This window comes from Conger conger, chromosome 3 (genome assembly GCF_963514075.1).
Source record: "Conger conger chromosome 3, fConCon1.1, whole genome shotgun sequence".
Classification (NCBI taxonomy): domain Eukaryota; kingdom Metazoa; phylum Chordata; class Actinopteri; order Anguilliformes; family Congridae; genus Conger; species Conger conger.
Genome location: NC_083762.1, coordinates 62,738,372 through 62,755,151, shown reverse-complemented (window position 1 = coordinate 62,755,151; position 16,780 = coordinate 62,738,372). Strand labels below are relative to the sequence as shown.

At 43.0% G+C, this 16,780-nt stretch overlaps 1 protein-coding gene across 1 annotated transcript; it reads right to left on the bottom strand.

Annotated features, from left to right (window-relative positions):
- Positions 1–793: 793 nt before the first annotated feature.
- Positions 794–16,251, bottom strand: wdr75 (WD repeat domain 75). Its single transcript, XM_061234994.1, has 21 exons — positions 16,096–16,251; positions 15,274–15,403; positions 14,230–14,295; positions 13,918–14,017; positions 13,582–13,706; positions 13,304–13,374; positions 12,848–12,964; positions 12,452–12,540; positions 11,901–12,056; positions 11,339–11,398; positions 11,136–11,251; positions 8,884–9,059; positions 7,986–8,137; positions 7,551–7,731; positions 4,761–4,855; positions 4,532–4,627; positions 4,127–4,296; positions 2,579–2,638; positions 2,278–2,424; positions 1,878–1,969; positions 794–1,098 (listed from the first exon to the last, which is right to left on the bottom strand). Exons 1-21 carry the CDS (start codon positions 16,212–16,214, stop codon positions 876–878), a joined length of 2,541 nt encoding a protein of 846 aa, XP_061090978.1. The 5' UTR covers positions 16,215–16,251; the 3' UTR covers positions 794–875.
- Positions 16,252–16,780: the final 529 nt, after the last annotated feature.

Genomic DNA, 16,780 nt, shown 5'->3' with positions numbered 1-16,780 from the left:
ATGGCTTTCTCCTGTGAAAATGCTGAGTCAGAGCTTCGACTCAAAAGCTCTCACCACAGCCTTTGGCGACAGTGGCTGCTTCATGATCTTACTAGGGGTGGGGTGGCTTGTAAATTTATAGGGGCGGCTAGACGAAGAAGCTGCAATTGCAGCAATTATGCCATGACATTGTCACTTGAAGATCTGATTAAATCAACACTGATAGGCTAATGCCCCCACTAATTGTTCAAATCAAATTTATTAAAGCGATAAAGTAATAATTTCTAAGGCGGACTGCGGTGTCAATCATATTTGTTAATGGTCAATTACCTCTACTGAGCACCAGTTTTCATTCTAATGGATATTCGTGGATATGGTTTCCAGGGCTGGCTACAGCTATGCAAGGCACTTCCTGGTACACTCGATGATTGGCAAACACCGTCTATTCCAGAAAGCAGGAATTTTAAGTTATATGGATCCGTTTATTAGTTGAAAATGAGGAAATTGGTTCCAAATATCAAGATAAAAGAACTTCCAGTTACGGTAATGTACTAAAACAAACTAAACCCGAGCTACTGCACAACGATGGTGAGATTGACACACACACGTCACTTAGCAGTTGAACTTTCTGATCATGCTCATGTAAAAAAAAAATTGAAAGTAAACCTTTTGAAAACGTTGTGTGACACACAAATGTACATAAACGCACTCTAATGTAATCACAAAAGGTACATACAAAAAATACTTGGTTGTGGTGGTAGTATCAGTTACAGACACAGCACATGCGCACTCACAAACAGAGACCAAAATGTACTTTAAAATGTAGAACAAAAATGTATTTAATTCAAACAAAATACAAATACAATATCAAGACGGGATGGTGTAGGTCTGTGCAGTCACGGCGAGCATAGCGGGGAACTACTGAGCCAGCTGTAGTCCGTTTTTCGCGCCGTCCTGAGCTGCCTCTCTTGCGCTCGGGAGATGGACGATGGCACTTCTTCCACGCAGGTCTCATTCACACGGGCTGGCTGAGAGTCACGGGAGTCCATTTCCTCTTCGGAGTCGGCTTCTTCCTCCAGCTCGCTCTCCATTTCCTCTTCTTTGGCTTCACTTCCTTCTCTAATGGGAGAAACAATCTTTAGAGGACTGAGGTAAACTTTACATCACTGCAATATGCGGACCAAGGATTGCAACCAGTTGCTTGCTGAAACATTGCCATTACATCGTGGCATTAAGTAATCCTGACCCTGTGCAGTATAGAGGAAAATATAGCCCTGTTAGTGTTATTGATATTAGTCAAGACAAGAGGCAAGTTACGATATATTGCTTCCATTCGAGCACAGCCCTAATATATGCATTAAAAAAAGCATGGTGTACCAATCCATCCTGCACAATCCCTCAGTACATACACACACCTGGTACGTGATGATGTGTAAAACATGGGCAGAACTTGCATAACTATTTCAAACTGCTAGTATTTTCTAGTGTAGTAATATGGGACAAATCACATGAGGCAAGGACTCGACCAGCTCGTGGTCTTCATGTTGACAAATGGCAAAAACAGACAGCAATCGCCTAGAATGAAGACTAGATACTAGTCAAAAGCGGAGACTCACTAGATACTTATACCTGCACTAAGGAAGCGACTGAATACACCTGAAATAAATAAAAAACAGATGCCTTGTGACAGAGAAATTCTGTTTCCCAGGGTGTGGAATCTTTGTTTAAACATGCTATCTTTGTCAAGCTGTAGCCAAGTCTGAAGTAAGACTGGGGAAAAATAACATCAAGTGTTCTCAAGAGATAAAGCAGATGCCAACTGGCCCTTGTCCAGGAGTCTACATTTCCAGCTACACTTTCATGGGCTCTGACTGTAGACCGTGACTCAGCAGTCTTACCTTACTCCAGTGTTAGAGATGAGGAGAGAGTTTACAAACATGGAGCACAGAACTGAGGCAGAAGGCAGGACGTGGGCTGGGGTGTTCAACAACTAAAATGGGAGAAAAATATCACAAAAACACCCAAATACAAATTAAACACTTAGCATGAAAACCACAGGTAACAGCAAATCAACATTCGTTCTATAACTTTGGCTCAGTTTGGAGAGTTCAGCAGTTGCAAAAAAATAAGAATACAACTTCAATCAAATTAAAGGGCAGACATTGGTTGAATACAGGCTCATGAGTCCTGCAGCTGTCTTGAACCAAAGCTTAGGGTAGATAAGCACACTATAATAATCCTGAAGTGTTTAAGTCAGGAGTGCTTCCCAGTGACAGTAGCCGATGCTAGATCACTGACCTCTCTGATAGCACCTGACCCTTGTGGAAGCTGGACTCGTGTTGTCATCGGAGCGGTCAATGGGTTCTGCTTCTCCTGTTGCTGTTGTCGGTGTTTCCCCAGCAACAAGTAGAACGGCGTCATGGCAACACTGTCATCGATCACAAGCTGAAACATGAAATTAGATCAGGTAAAATAAGGTGTTCAGGGGAGTTATTAAACAAAACATCTATTCCCCATCATCAGGCTTACGGCAACCATCCTGACAGTGAAATGATCCACAGTATTTTGGAAACAGGACACACTTTCAGAGAACTCATACCTGTTGACTTGAAGCCATTATCTTATCCTCCTCGGACTTTGTGCTGAATGTCATTAAATCCTTAAACAGATAAAAAAAGGAATTATAATTGATACTGTGGTCATTACAGAGATTAGAGGAGTGGCAATTCCAGAGGTTTTCTGTGCATCATTTGCAGAGCTCCATCATATGGCCTTAGGCATACGGCAACCAGTTTTGGTCCCAGGGTTCAAAAATAGGCCGACAGTCTTCACATTTTCATTAGCCGTTTTATTTGGGAAAGCCAGAAGGGGGAGCGTCTAGCACATCTACGTCACATATCTACCCCACTCTCAGCTAATGCAGCATAGCATGGTGGAGACCACTTAACTCTAGACTGGAGAGGGAATGTCCAACTGACTAGCTAGCTTTGTTAACACATTGGCAGAAGGTTGTGAGGCTGGCACTATGGAGTTATTTCCCCCAACAAAAATGATAAAGTCTGACAAATGGAAATATTTTGGATATGGGGGAAAAAATAAAAGCAGAGGAAATAAAAAATAAAATAAAAAGATTACTCTTTCTGCCAAACATGTCATGAAACATTTCCAGCAAAAGGGAGCAATACATCGAAATTGATGATCATGATCTCCATTGATCTCCATGATAATAACCCAATGCCATACGATGAATGCAAGGTAAAGTTAATTTGTAGGCTAGTTTCATTGATATGGGGGAACATATCATAGTTTATCTGTTTAGCCTAGCATGTCAATAATGTATACCAAAGTTTTCAGCGTAAGCTCAGTATAAACACATTTCTCGGGTGTTGCGAGCATTTTTTCAGTTCCTAGAGATGCATTTCTCACTCATGAGCAGTGCACACCTCCTGCACATGTCACATAGTCAATTTTATCATCCATGACCAAAGAGCATCTGGCACAGTCTCTTCCATAACCACGGTTTATTATGTTTGTTCAGTCAAGTGCTTGAATGGGGTGGCAGCCTGCTCACAAGTTAATACACTCAGAATGATAAATTCTGTAAATGGGATCAGCTGTTACAATTCTAACAACAGCTGAGGACTACCAATACGGAAATGATAGTTCTCAGCGTATCAACATGAAACGATTTACTAACTGCTTGTATTACCTTTTTTTAAAATGACTTTCTTGAACCAATGGTGTGTTTCTGAAAATACTGCTATAGCTGTACGCCAGTATGTTTCCTAAAAATATGTTTAATGTTGGCTTGGCTCCAGAATGGACTGACACTTATCAGTTATTATACCGGGACTTATTTCATCACATATCAGTAAAATCTATGATTTTCAGCATATTATAACTATACCAAGATAATACCATAAATCAAGATCATTTTGGGGAAGATAATCGTGGCATTACATTCTCATATCATCCAACCCCCTAATCGGCATTATTATCGGGACCATTCCAGAGCTGACTGTCGCTGACATTTGGCACAAGCTTATCAGCAAATCCATGGCAGAGGAGGCAGACATGATAAATACGACTGGGATTGCACACGGGAGAAAAGAGGGGGAAAAAAACCAACTTTAAATCGCATGATTACCATTTGCTCTGTCATGAAATACAACTGGGATCGGTTGAGCCACTGGGCGTGCTCCTCACAGCTCTCTAGCGCCCTCTCCCGCGGAGCAAAGACAGCACGGTGCACTTTACCGGGACACACTGCCTTCTGGGAGTAAAGTGGGCGGGGCTCACTGGGCTTAAACACGAACACTGGAGGGGAAAAAAAGGTAAGCATCATTAACTGATCAAGCACCTGCCCCACTTTGCACAAAGCCAATTTCTGTGAGAGCTGGTCTCAATGGACAACAAAGAACATGGGCAATAAAAGAAGCATAATTTTTAGCATTAGCAAAGATAAGTGTTGGCAGTATCAAGGCATCCTGTGTGGAGACCCCAGCCCCCCACGTTGAGCAGTTCCTTTCAGAAAGACGTGGCTAACACTCACAGTCTGTAGTTCCTGATGTGTGGCAGAAGGCAGCCATGTTCTCAGACAGCGGGTCAGCCTGGAGCAGAGTCACATCCATGCTGGTGCTCCACTTTACTGTGTAGACAGAGGGAAGAAGCGGGGGTGTGAGACATTTCTTTTGCTCACTTGCTTACTTGCTTGCTCGCTCGGTGCGCGCGCACGTATGCACACACAATAAGTGTTACGGCCAGCTGTGTCAGTCTCTTACGTGAGCATGTGAGGATGTCCCAGCAGCAGAGGAGGTTTTTGGAGGTGGTACCAAGCAGGAACTTGGAACAGCTCAACCTCCCGAAACAAAGGTCCCTGAAGGATCAAAGGAAGTCTCGTTCAGCCCCTTACTAAGTCAAAACCCCCCTCCCCACATAAATTAAGCACTGCCCCACTCCCCCACCGACCACATACCTCACAGGATTATCAGCAAACTCCAATTAAGTTCACTTCAGTTACATAGAGAAAGCTCTCTATGTTGACTACCTCACTATTAACCAGACGCAAGTCTCTGAGCCTCACTCCATTTAACTTGATAGACTTCCAGTGCTCCTGGCCACTCAGCAAGAACTATCGGTGTAATAAGAGTGTCTCATTAAAACCCCTCTGCCGTTTTTGCAATAAGGCTGTCCCATCAAAAGCCCTCCGCTGTTTGTGTCTTCACAAGGAGCGAATGGAAACTTGCGTAGGCAATCCTCTCAGACCCTTATTTGCTGTGAGCACTAATACCATTTAATACTATGTAAAATGGGTACTTCATGCTGCCCCTGCTTTAGTGAAGGGTTCATTTCAGGAGAGCATCAAAACTGCAAGCACTGGACAAGGAGTAACCAAGTCAGTTTCTAGACTACTCCTTAGATGCCCCTTTCCAATGTATGCAGTAAGAATATCGCTCCCATGTTACAGTTGGAACACAAGACAAAACTCTACCTCTGCCTGCTCACGGTTACAACAGCTGTGTCAACAACTGGGAGTAAAAAGCGGAGACTCACTGGCACTCCAATTCCTGAAGCACAACACAAACACTCCTTGCCTGACGGAGGCAAATGAGACACTCTGGGGCTACAGGGAGGTATCTGGAGTGAAGTCTACAGATGTGGCCTGGAGGATGAGATTTTATACAGTGGCAAGAAAAAGTATGTGAACCCTTTGGAATTACTTGGCTTTCTGCAGTAATTGGTCATAAAATGTGATCTGATCTACATCTAAGACCCAAGTATAGACAAACTCAATGTGCTTAACCTAATACCACACAAACAATTATAATATTTCATGTCTTTATTGGACACATCCATTAAAAATTAACAGTGCTGGTGGAAAAAGTAAGTGAACCCTTATGCGAATGACTTCAACAAAAGCTAATTAGAGTGAGGAGTTAGCAAATCTGGAGTCCAATCAATGAAACGAGATTGGAGCGAGGTATAGAGCTACTTTGACTTATAAAAAACACTCAAACTTTTTGAGTTGGCTATTCACAAGAAGCATCTGCTGATGTGAACCATGCCTCGCAAAAAAGAGATCTCCGAAGACCTACGATCAAAAATTGTTGACTTGCATAAAACTGGAAAGGGTTACAAAGTAATCTCCAAGACTTTAGGTATTCACCAGTCCACAGTTAGACAAATTGTCGACAAATGGAGACGATTTAGTACTGTGACTACTCTCCCTAGAAGTGGGCGCCCCGCCAAGTTGACTCCAAAGGCACAACGCAGAATGCTCAGTGAGGTAAAAAAGAAGCCTAGAGTAACAGCTAAAGGCTTGAGGGAATCATTGGAACTGGTTAACATCTCTGTTCATGAGTCTACCATATGCAAGTCATTGAACAGGCATGGTGTCCATGGCAGGACACCACGGAGGAAGCCGCTGCTTTCCAAAAAAAACATCACTGCACGCCTGAAGTTTGCCAAAGAGTACGTTGACACTCCACAAGGCTACTGGGAAAATGTTTTGCGGACTGATGAAACCAAGGTTGAATTGTTCGGGAAGAACACACAGCGCTACGTATGGCGTAAAAAGGGCACTGCATACCAACATGAAAACATCATCCCAATGGTGAAGTACGGTGGAGGGAGCATCATGATTTGGGGCTGCTTTGCTGCTTCGGGGCCTGGACCGCTTGCCATCATCAAGAGGAAAATGAATTCTCAAGTTTATCAAGGTATCCTACAGAATAATGTCAGGGTGGCATCAAAGTAAATCTACTACAGAATAGCTTCAAAAAAAGAAAACCCGCCTTTTGGAGTGGCCCAGTCAGAGTCCAGACCTGAATCCAATAGAGATGCTGTGGAATGACCTCAAGAGAGCTGTTCACACCAGACATCACCAAGAATATGGCTGAGCTGAAGCAGTTCTGTAAGGAAGAATGGTCCAAAATTCCTCCTGAACGTTGTGCAGGTCTGATCTGCAGCTACAGGAAACGCTTGTCGGAGGTTATTGCTGCCAAAGGAGGTTTGACCAGTTATTAAATCCAAGGGTTCACTTACTTTTTCCACCAGCACTGTGAATGTTCAATGGATGCGTCCAATAAAGACATGAAATATTATAATTGTTTGTGTGGTATTAGGTTAAGCACATTGAGTTTGTCTATACTCGGGACTTAGATGTAGATCAGATCACATTTTATGACCAATTAATGCAGAAAACCAAGTAATTCCAAAGGGTTCACATACTTTTTCTTGCCACTATGTGGGCATGGTCAGGGGGAGGATATGGTGTTTATTACCATGGCCTGTGGAGACTGTGCATACTGTGTGTGGTCTCAGGGTAGGAGATGGTGTGAATTGGGTGAAGTCTCAGGGTAGGAAATGGTGTATATTGGGTGTAGTCTCAGGGCAGGAAATGGTGTATATTGGGTGTAGTCTCAGGGCAGGAAATGGTGTATATTGGGTGTAGTCTTAGGGTAGGAAATGGTGTATATTGGGTGCGGTCTCAGGGTAGGAGATGGTATATGTTGGGCGCAGTCTCAGAGTAGGAGATGATTTATATGGGCATGGCCTGAGGGGAGAATCACCTAATGTCCCCAGGAGGCTGGCATAGGGTCAGGAGGAGTTCCCAGGAGTCAGGGCTCCAAACCGTGGCGATCTCCTGGAAGCTGACCGCCAGCAGGGACCCATCGGCAGAGAAGCAGCAGTTTGTGGGTCTCAGGTGGTGGTAGCTGCCCACAAAGTCACATGACCAGGAGATCCCATCACCTGATGAAAGGTTTAGAGAAGGAGAGGAGGGGCGGGAATTAACGTGCAGAAGATACCAGTGAAAAGACAGGCAAAGTGCAGAAAGGTTAGGGGAGGACATACGTGTGGGAGAAAAGCACTTGCGTTCAGCAAATTTATCTCCACTTCCCTTCCCTGCTTTTGGTACGCATGCGTAACAGAAACATGACATTTCTACCAATGTGACGGCTTTCACATGATGCGTGAAGCTCGACATGTGATGGAGGCAAACTCACGGTGCGTCTCCCAGTCTTCGGCCAGCTGCCAGGCTTTGAAGTGGCCGTCCTTGCCCGCTGTCACCAACAGGGTGGTCTCTGCGTCCGGGCTGAAGCACATGGCCATAATTCGGTCCTCGTGGGGGGACGAGACGCTGGTGTTCAACACAAAGCTGGCCGGGAATAAAGACCGAACAGTTACAATTTCAATAAAGAATGCCTGTATGTTTCCCCTTTACTTTTTTACTATGAGAGACTTGTTTTTCATGTGGGGAGAAAAAGAGAAGTCAAGCGTTCCCAGCAAGCAATCACAAGACCATAGCATGGGAATGATTTTCCCCAATACTGAATCAAAGCCAAAAATACTCACAGCTCAAAATCATTCAAATAGAGATGATTAATTGGATGAATTAGATGCATAATTTGTAAATACTCCAAACTGTACACACTATATCTGCAGTACATGCCATTTATGTTGTATTATCTCGGGTTCCATGTTATCAGCTTCTGTGAGAAATGTTTGAATCGAAGAGCGTATGAGTAAGCTGGGGACGGGGGGTAGCTGGTGAGATCTCAGGGTCTTCGGGGGGGAAATCGGGTTCTGTGTGTGAAGTAGGGCTGACAAACGATGGTTCAATGTTCGAATGCTAGAAATAATTATAGACATTTGAGCTTTCATATTCTATAATTGAATATGAAAGAAAAAAGTGCTGTATTCTTGCTGTCTACCTTTCAACTACGGCTGTTAAACAAAAAATAAATCTCACATTTTGGACATAATGTGCAATAACACAGCCTGTTCTGACCTGCAATTCAACATTTAAAAGTGTAATATAGACCCAAACACATTCTGACTTATGTGCTTTATAGAGGGAATATTCATCATCAACATCATTTTTGGCCAATGCGTGAAGGGCACCTCTGGGTCTGTTCATCGTAGGCCCACAGCTTCAGGCTGGATTCCAGCTCGGAGGTCCCCTCCCTCCGCTCCTCCACAGTGGCCAGCCAGGTCCCGCGGGAGTGGAAGGCAGCCTTGACCACATGGAACTGCTCCAGGCCCGACTGGTGGATGTACTCCTGCTGTACAATGTCCAGCTGCAGCCAGAGGGAAGGATCAACACTCAGCACATAACCACATATCCACAGGCTCAGGAAACAGCACTCATATTTCACTACTGTACAAGGAGTGCAAATGAAACAAATTAAATGCTTCAGCTGGAAAATATAGCTCTGCTGGAACTCAGTAGGCGGTCATATGACCTGCAGGTAATGAGACTCAAAAGGAGTTTGCTGGTGTGATCCCCAGACATTACGGTTTGATTTTGAACAAAAGAAGAATTGATTAATTCGAACTAAGTCAAAGACCATTGCACCATATGGCAAAATACAGTTCGGAACAGTAAAACGTACTGAGAAACCCTCAACATATAATCAAAAACAGCGAAGCTTTGAATGCGACTACGCCGCTTCAAGCACAAACGGCTCCGCATGCAGCTGCCAGCATGTGGCAACTTTCTTCCAGATTCCATAATTACCATGGCGCACTGTTACTATGTTCTCTCAGTTATGCAGCAATTGAGAGCATACAGTGCCTAGAGAAAGTATTCACTCCACTTTTTCCACATTTCATTTTTACAGCCTTATTCCAAAATGGATTAGATTCATTCTTTTTTTTTCTTTTTTCTCAGCAATCTACACAAAATACCGTATTATGACAAAGTGAAAACTTTTTTTTTTTGTTTTTTTTTAACTGCAAAAAACGACATGTACATAAGCATCGACTCAGTTTACTCACTACTTTTTTGAGCCACCTTTGGCAGCGATTACAGCCTCAAGTCTTCTTGGGTATGATGCCACAAGCTTGGCACACCAGTATTTTGGGTATTTCACCCATTCTTCTCTGCAGATCCTCTCAAGCTCTGTCAGGTTAGATGGCGAGTATCACTGGACAGCTATTTTCAGGTCTTTCCAGAGATGTTCGAGTGGGTTCAAGTCTGGGCTCTGGCTGAGCTACTCGGGGACATTCACAGACTTGTCCCGAAGCCACTCCTCCGTTATCTTGGCTGTCTGTTTCGGGTCGTAGTCCTGTTGGAAAGTGAACCTTCACCCAAATCTGAGGTCCTGAGCGCTCTGGAGCAGGTCTTGATCAAGGATCTCTCTGCACTCTGCTCCATTCATCTTTCCCTCGATCCAGACTAGTCTCCTAGTTCCTGCCACAGAAAAACATCCCCACAGCATGACGCTGCCACCACCATGCTTCACCATAGGGATGGTATTGGCCAGGTGATGAGTGGTGCGCCTGGTTCTCCCCAGATGTGACGCTTGGCACTCTGGCCAAAGAGTTCAATCTTGCTTTCATCAGACCAGAGAATCTTGTTTCTCATCTCAGAGTCCTTAGGTGCCTTTTGACAAATTCCAAGCAGGCTGTCATGTGCCTTTTACTGAGGAGTGGCTTCCGTCTGAGTACTCTACCATAAAGGCCTGATTGGTGGAGTGCTGCAGAGATTGTTGACCTTCTGGAAGGTTCTCCCATCTCCACAGAGGAACGCTGGAGCTCTGTCAGTGAACATTGGGTTCTTGGTCACCTCCCTGACCGAGGCCCTTCTGCCCCGATTGCTCAGTTTGGCCGGCGGCCGGCTCTAGGAAGAGTCCTGGTGATTCCAAACTTCTTCCATTTTCGAACGGTAGAGGCCACTGTGCTCCTCGGGACCATCAATGCTGAACAAATTTTGCTGTACCCTTCCCCTGTGCCACGACACAATCCTGTCTCGGAGATCTACAGACAATACCTTCGACTTCATGGCTTGGTTTTTGCTCTGACATGCACTCTCAGCTGTGGGATCTTATATAGACAGGTGTGTGCCTTTCCAAATCATGTCCAATCAATTTGATTTACAACAGGTGGACTCCAATCAAGTAGAAACATCTCAAGGATGTAATCACAAAGTACTGAGTCAACGGAGTGAATACTTATGTTTGGCATTTCAGTTTCTATTTTTTATAAATTAGCAAAAAAAATACAAATAAAATAAAAACCTTTCACTTTGTTATTATTGGGTATTTTGTATATTTTAGATTGCTGAGAAGAAAATGAATTTAACATAACATAACAAAATGTGGAAAAAGTGAAGCGGAGTGAATACTTTCCGTAGGCACTGTAACTCAACTCACGTTGTACAGCTGTTTGTCGTGATGGAGGGAGTAGAACTGCAGGTGCCCAGGTTTCCCATTAAGCACTAAGGATTTAGTGCGAGGGTCAATTACTAAATCAGTCCGGACGTCTTCTCCTGTAGGAGAAAAAAGACCTTCATGTCAACCGGCTTAGTCTGAAGTGACAGAATGGGAGTGAGGGACTGCATGTGCACGCTACGTACCTTTGACCAACCCCTGTATGACAGCCGATACTTTCAAGTTGCTGTTGATGACAGTAATCTCTGAACGAACGAAAAAAACGAAAGGACAAAGCATGAAGCTCTGACAGAGAAACCAACAGAAAGTATATGACTCGACACAATATTATATACAATGTGTACAATAACTAGAACTGGACGATACCGTATACCGGTATATCGGGGGGTTTTTTGTAAGCGGAGTAACAACTATTTCCGGCATCCAAAATGCTTCTGGGGGAAAAAAGAACTCATATCTTTTAAATGTTGATAGGACAGCAACAGGGCCATGCTGTTTCCATGTGGCAGATAAAAACATGACTAAAGGATAAAGAGTGAAAGCTTAACCCAAACAATAGGCAGGTTAACCAACAGTGAATAGATACAAGTGATGTTTTATCTCCGCCGGCAGCATTTCACTGACGTTTGGAGATGTGTTACCGTATCGAGTATGATTAAAGATGAAAAGAAGGAACAAAACCTACCACCACCTGGCAGAGATGGTTCTTATTGCGCAAAAAAAAAAAAGACAGTGCCCCGCCCTTACTGTTGTCTCTGTGAGAGGTACAGAAGAGCGTCCCGTCTGGCGAGACAGATATGTGCTCGATGGCCGAGCCCAAACGTGGCAGCAGATCCCTGCTCTCGGCTCCATAGTGCCACAGGACCAGAACAGCCTCGATTCCTCCGCTCAGGAGGTTAGTACCTGTGCAGAAAGGCATCGCAGTGTCAAACAATTTCACCGCTTTCACAGTTCAACAGGGCATGACCTCAAAACACAGTTCAAGCAGAAAAATAAACAACGACTTGCTGTAAATGTTCAACTAACAGCTTTCAAAGTTTAGTTTTTTAGTGTATTATTTTAATCGCGGTGCAGAATTTAGGAGTCAGCTCTTCATTACCTTGAGTTATCTTTGGGGGGTAACCTCTTATAACAGGATAACAGTAGACTGCATTCAGAATGGCTGCACCCTGAATTATGAAGTCCTACTTGCACAACAGCAGCCAATGTTTATTGACCATAATAAATAAAATAAGCCAACTTATCCACTGTAAAGACCAAAGGTTATGAACATTTTCTCTCAAAGGTCGGGATCTCACCTTCAGGAGTGAAGGACAGTGCTGAAACGGCGTTGTGGTGCCAATGCTGTGTGGAGTACGTGTACTCCTTCTTCTGATTAAAGTTTCTCCTGAGAGAAAAATCAAAAATCAAAAGCAATTCTGGTTCAGTGACCTGATCAGTCACGAATGAAGTGATTACAAAAATTACAAGGGTCATCTACAATTAATGCGGCACAGTAAATCTACAGGTAAGATTTTCAAGTTTTTGTATACGTGACATTAAACATACATATTTAACCAATAAATCTACAAATTCTGTAACTTGCAACTCAAAATTACACAGGTAATTCATTCTGTGAGTACAGGCTCACAAGGCCATGGCAGACCATGAGGAAGTGGGGTTTGCTGCTATGGTGGTCACAGCGAGGTGCTCACCACAGGCGGATTTTGCCGTCCAGGTGGCCCGTAGCAATGCAGTCCTCTTTAGGGTGGCAGCTGACGCACGTGAAGGCATTCTTCGCCCCTTTCTTATCACTGGCCTTGAGGAAGAACCTAAAGCATCAAAATCACAATTGTTTTCCAGCAAAAAATAAATAAATTCACTAAATTAATTATTCATGAAAAATAAAAAAGAATGAATGAAGAATTAATGTCCAAGCAAATAACAGTTTGGTGCAATTCAGCAAAAAAGGATGTTAGAAAAGGAGTGGATGTGGCCACATGGTAAAAACCAAGCCATACATACTCAAAGTGGCTTAAAGCCGACATACACGGTAAAACACCCACGCGAAACACACGCTTAAAGCAGGCATGCATTTTATTACAGCATAAGAAAATTACACTCTCACAACAGTGCCATTTGTCGTGCTATAGTAGCCACCTCAAACACACCTGTACGTTCTCTGCTTCTTGAAAAAGAACACAGACAGCTGGAGACCCTTTGCAGTGGCGACATATTCACCCTGCAACAGCAAAGAACAGAAACACCTCAGAGAAAAATCAAAACAACAGAAGGAGCAGTGGACATTACTGATATGGGTGCAATATGGTTCAGGGGAGAGACAAAACAAATGTCTTCCAGGTAGTAAACTATTTATTTCATTTTTTACTTTGTTTTGACTTGTTTACTCAGTCCAACTTTTAGGTTCTAGGCGGAATGGTACTCCTACCCCTCTGCCAATGGAGGTGGCGCCGGGGGAGGGGCTGACATCAGTCAGAACAGATGAGAGCTCCCTGACCTCCACTTCCTGTCCCGTGGATTTGGGTAAATGTGCAGCGACCAGCTGGAACATCTCTGGGAGGGAAAGAGACAGCACGTTGGAGTGAAGACTACAGGCTTTCTTACAGGCTCCATATGACACTAAGACAGAAGAGGCAGCTTTTCACCAAAAAAATAAATAAAAAGGAATGTACAATTTCGCAATTGTTACCTAGAGCCAGTAAACCACAAGTATGCTGCTTACAAACCGCTGTTAGTTTTTAAAATGTGCTGCGCATTAGCTCACCCGAGTCCGTATCAGTCACCATGGGGATAATGACAAACACAACCCCTTCGTGCTTCTTTGCCACATACAGAGCGAAGATCTTGTATCCAAGAACCAATGTCTGCAAGAAAACAGATCAAAGAATAAAAATCAAAGGCTGCCCTGACCTCAGCAGAGATTAAAGGGTGCATTACATTATGTTACATTATTGGCATTTGGCAGACGCTACAGTTGACTAGACTAAACAGGAGACAGTCCTCCCCTGGAGCAATGCAGGGTTAAGCACCTTGCTCAAGGGCCCAACAGCTGTTTGTAAACATTACAATTCTATACCTTAATGAGGATGCCATCTGTGTAGTCCCACAGTCGAACAGTGCCATCTAGTGAACAGGAGTAGACCTGCAAGGGAGAGAGAGCAAGCCAATTATGCAATTGTACTTAGTAAATCCATTGGATTGAATACGGGTGCCTATTCCAAGCCAAAAAAACAAAAGTGACATTTGGAGGTAGGACACACTGATGTCATGTGGAGGAGTATCAGGGTGGCTTTTTAATTTACTTTCTCTGCCTCATTAAAAATGAAATTCACAGATGTTACCAGTGACCAGTAATATGGTTAAGTTTTTACTTTTATTTACTGAACACAGGCTCTTTTGTGCCATCAACGGCACCACAAATAGAAATTGCTTTAATAAATACCCACCCACATTGAGTGAATGCAAAGTAATTTCACATGTTTAAGTAGCTCTGGATAAGGAATATGTCTTATATTTAGGTACACCTAAGGTATACATCCAAGTATACCTGACCTATAAATGTAATAATGACAAGAGCAACAGATTGTCCCAGGATGTCAATTAAGTGCAAGTCACAAGTTTGTCAAATAAAGGGGGTTCAAGAAAATGAATTAATTTTACAGCTGAGCCCATTGCACAAGAAACTTGAACAAGAAAAGTAAATATTGCCTTAAAATACAAGTGAGAGCAAACACAAACTCTGCATCAGGCATGAGTAGTCTGTACAGCCATTAACTCTTATGAACTTCTAACCTGGTTTTTATGCACTCATGTGGACTTCCTGCTATGGAAGTCTTGAAAGTTGTTCTGAATATGAGTTTAGCACACAAACAAGCATGGATTCATTTTGTTGCCCAGCATTATCAAAAACATCAACGAGTAAGTAGACTTAAACAACACCACTATGCCGCCAGCACCCATGTATTCATCAACTGTCAATAACATAAAAGTACAATTTTTCTTAAAATGTACTCAAACATAATTTATGTTTACAGGTCAACCGATTTAAGTAATCGGTCTGCAATGATCTGGAAAATATAACCATGCACGGCGCATTTCATGTGGTGTTTGAGAAAGAGACCTGTAGGTGATTGGTTGGGTTGAAGGCCAGCCCTGTGACCAGGTCTGTGTGACCCTCTAGGACATGTACACATTCTTCTGTGCTTGTGCTGTACACTTTCACTGAGTCCCCCGACGCACACAGCAAGAACCTGGAACAATGTGAGAAATCAATGTCATCCTATTCCCTTTGTATCAAAGACCACCGTCGTCAATACACTGAATAAGCTCAATACATTAACAGATATTCAAGACGACAATGCTCTTATTTAACAACAAAAAAAACACAATGATACCTGAGGATTTCAAAAACCTAATGCACAATCGAACTGTTACAAAAAACCATATGCCTACTGTTAATATAATTCTGGCGAATGACCGTCTTGGGGTGACAGAGGCCACTTCCAAAAGAAACGGAAAATCACCATTCCCATGCTATCAATCATGCCAAATTTAGTCAAGCTGCAAACAGAATAGCAATGTGAGGAACATATAACGTTCAACTTACTGAGTACTTAGTAACATAAGCCCCAGTTTTCAGTTGACAGCAGTTACCTTGCAATACTGAGTGAAATGTAGCAACCACGATCACGCCTCTAGCACAACTTTGTCATGGAGCAACCGTTAACCCAGAAACCACGCCAAATGCAAAATAAGCTATATTTGGAGAACTAGTTGTTACCCATCAATTGTATACACAAAAGTAGCCGGCTAACGTTAGCTAACTGGCAAGCGCACTATGGTAAAGATGTTAGTTAACAACTGGTTTGAAAGCGGCGGACAGAAACATTCTAGGTTTACATGTTGCGTGCAACGTTCATGCGCTTATCTTATTCAAACTTACTTTGAATCAAAGGTGATTATAGCTTCCCTGTCGTTTATTTTGCTTCCACCACAGCGAACCACGCGGATCTCCGCCTGTTCAACCATTTTCTCCACTCTGATCTCTGCACTCTGACCCATCGTCCACACGTGTTATTGTTCTTCTTCTTTGTTTCTTTTTACCGAGTAATACCAACTACTGGTGTACCACCGCCACCTACCGTCGATATCCACAGCTATTCTATATTCTCTTATTTAATCCAGTTTTTCCAAAAAATAATCTATAACAATGGTATTACACGTCATATTATAATTTCAATACCTGATTAAAATGAATTCTCACTTTCAGTTCTGACACCATTACCTCCCTCTCCCTCTGGTATCTTCTGCAGTTCATCGTAACATGCTGAACAGACTCCTCCTCCTGACAATAGTAACATAAACTTTTTTCATGTTTTTCAAATTTTATTTATTAAATGATGTCCTAGTCTAAGTATTGCGATAATGACCTCTTCTTTCCCACCAAATTTCCTACTTCAACATTCTTCTCAATCTGGTAAAGACATCTGCCCTTAACTTCTTTTTCACAATAAACCTGCCACATGATTACCACTTTCCTCCAAACTAAACATTTTGCTTCTGTTTGCTCAATTTAATGGTCGTATCTATCTGATCCCATAGAATCATGTTTGGTGGCAAAGAAGACG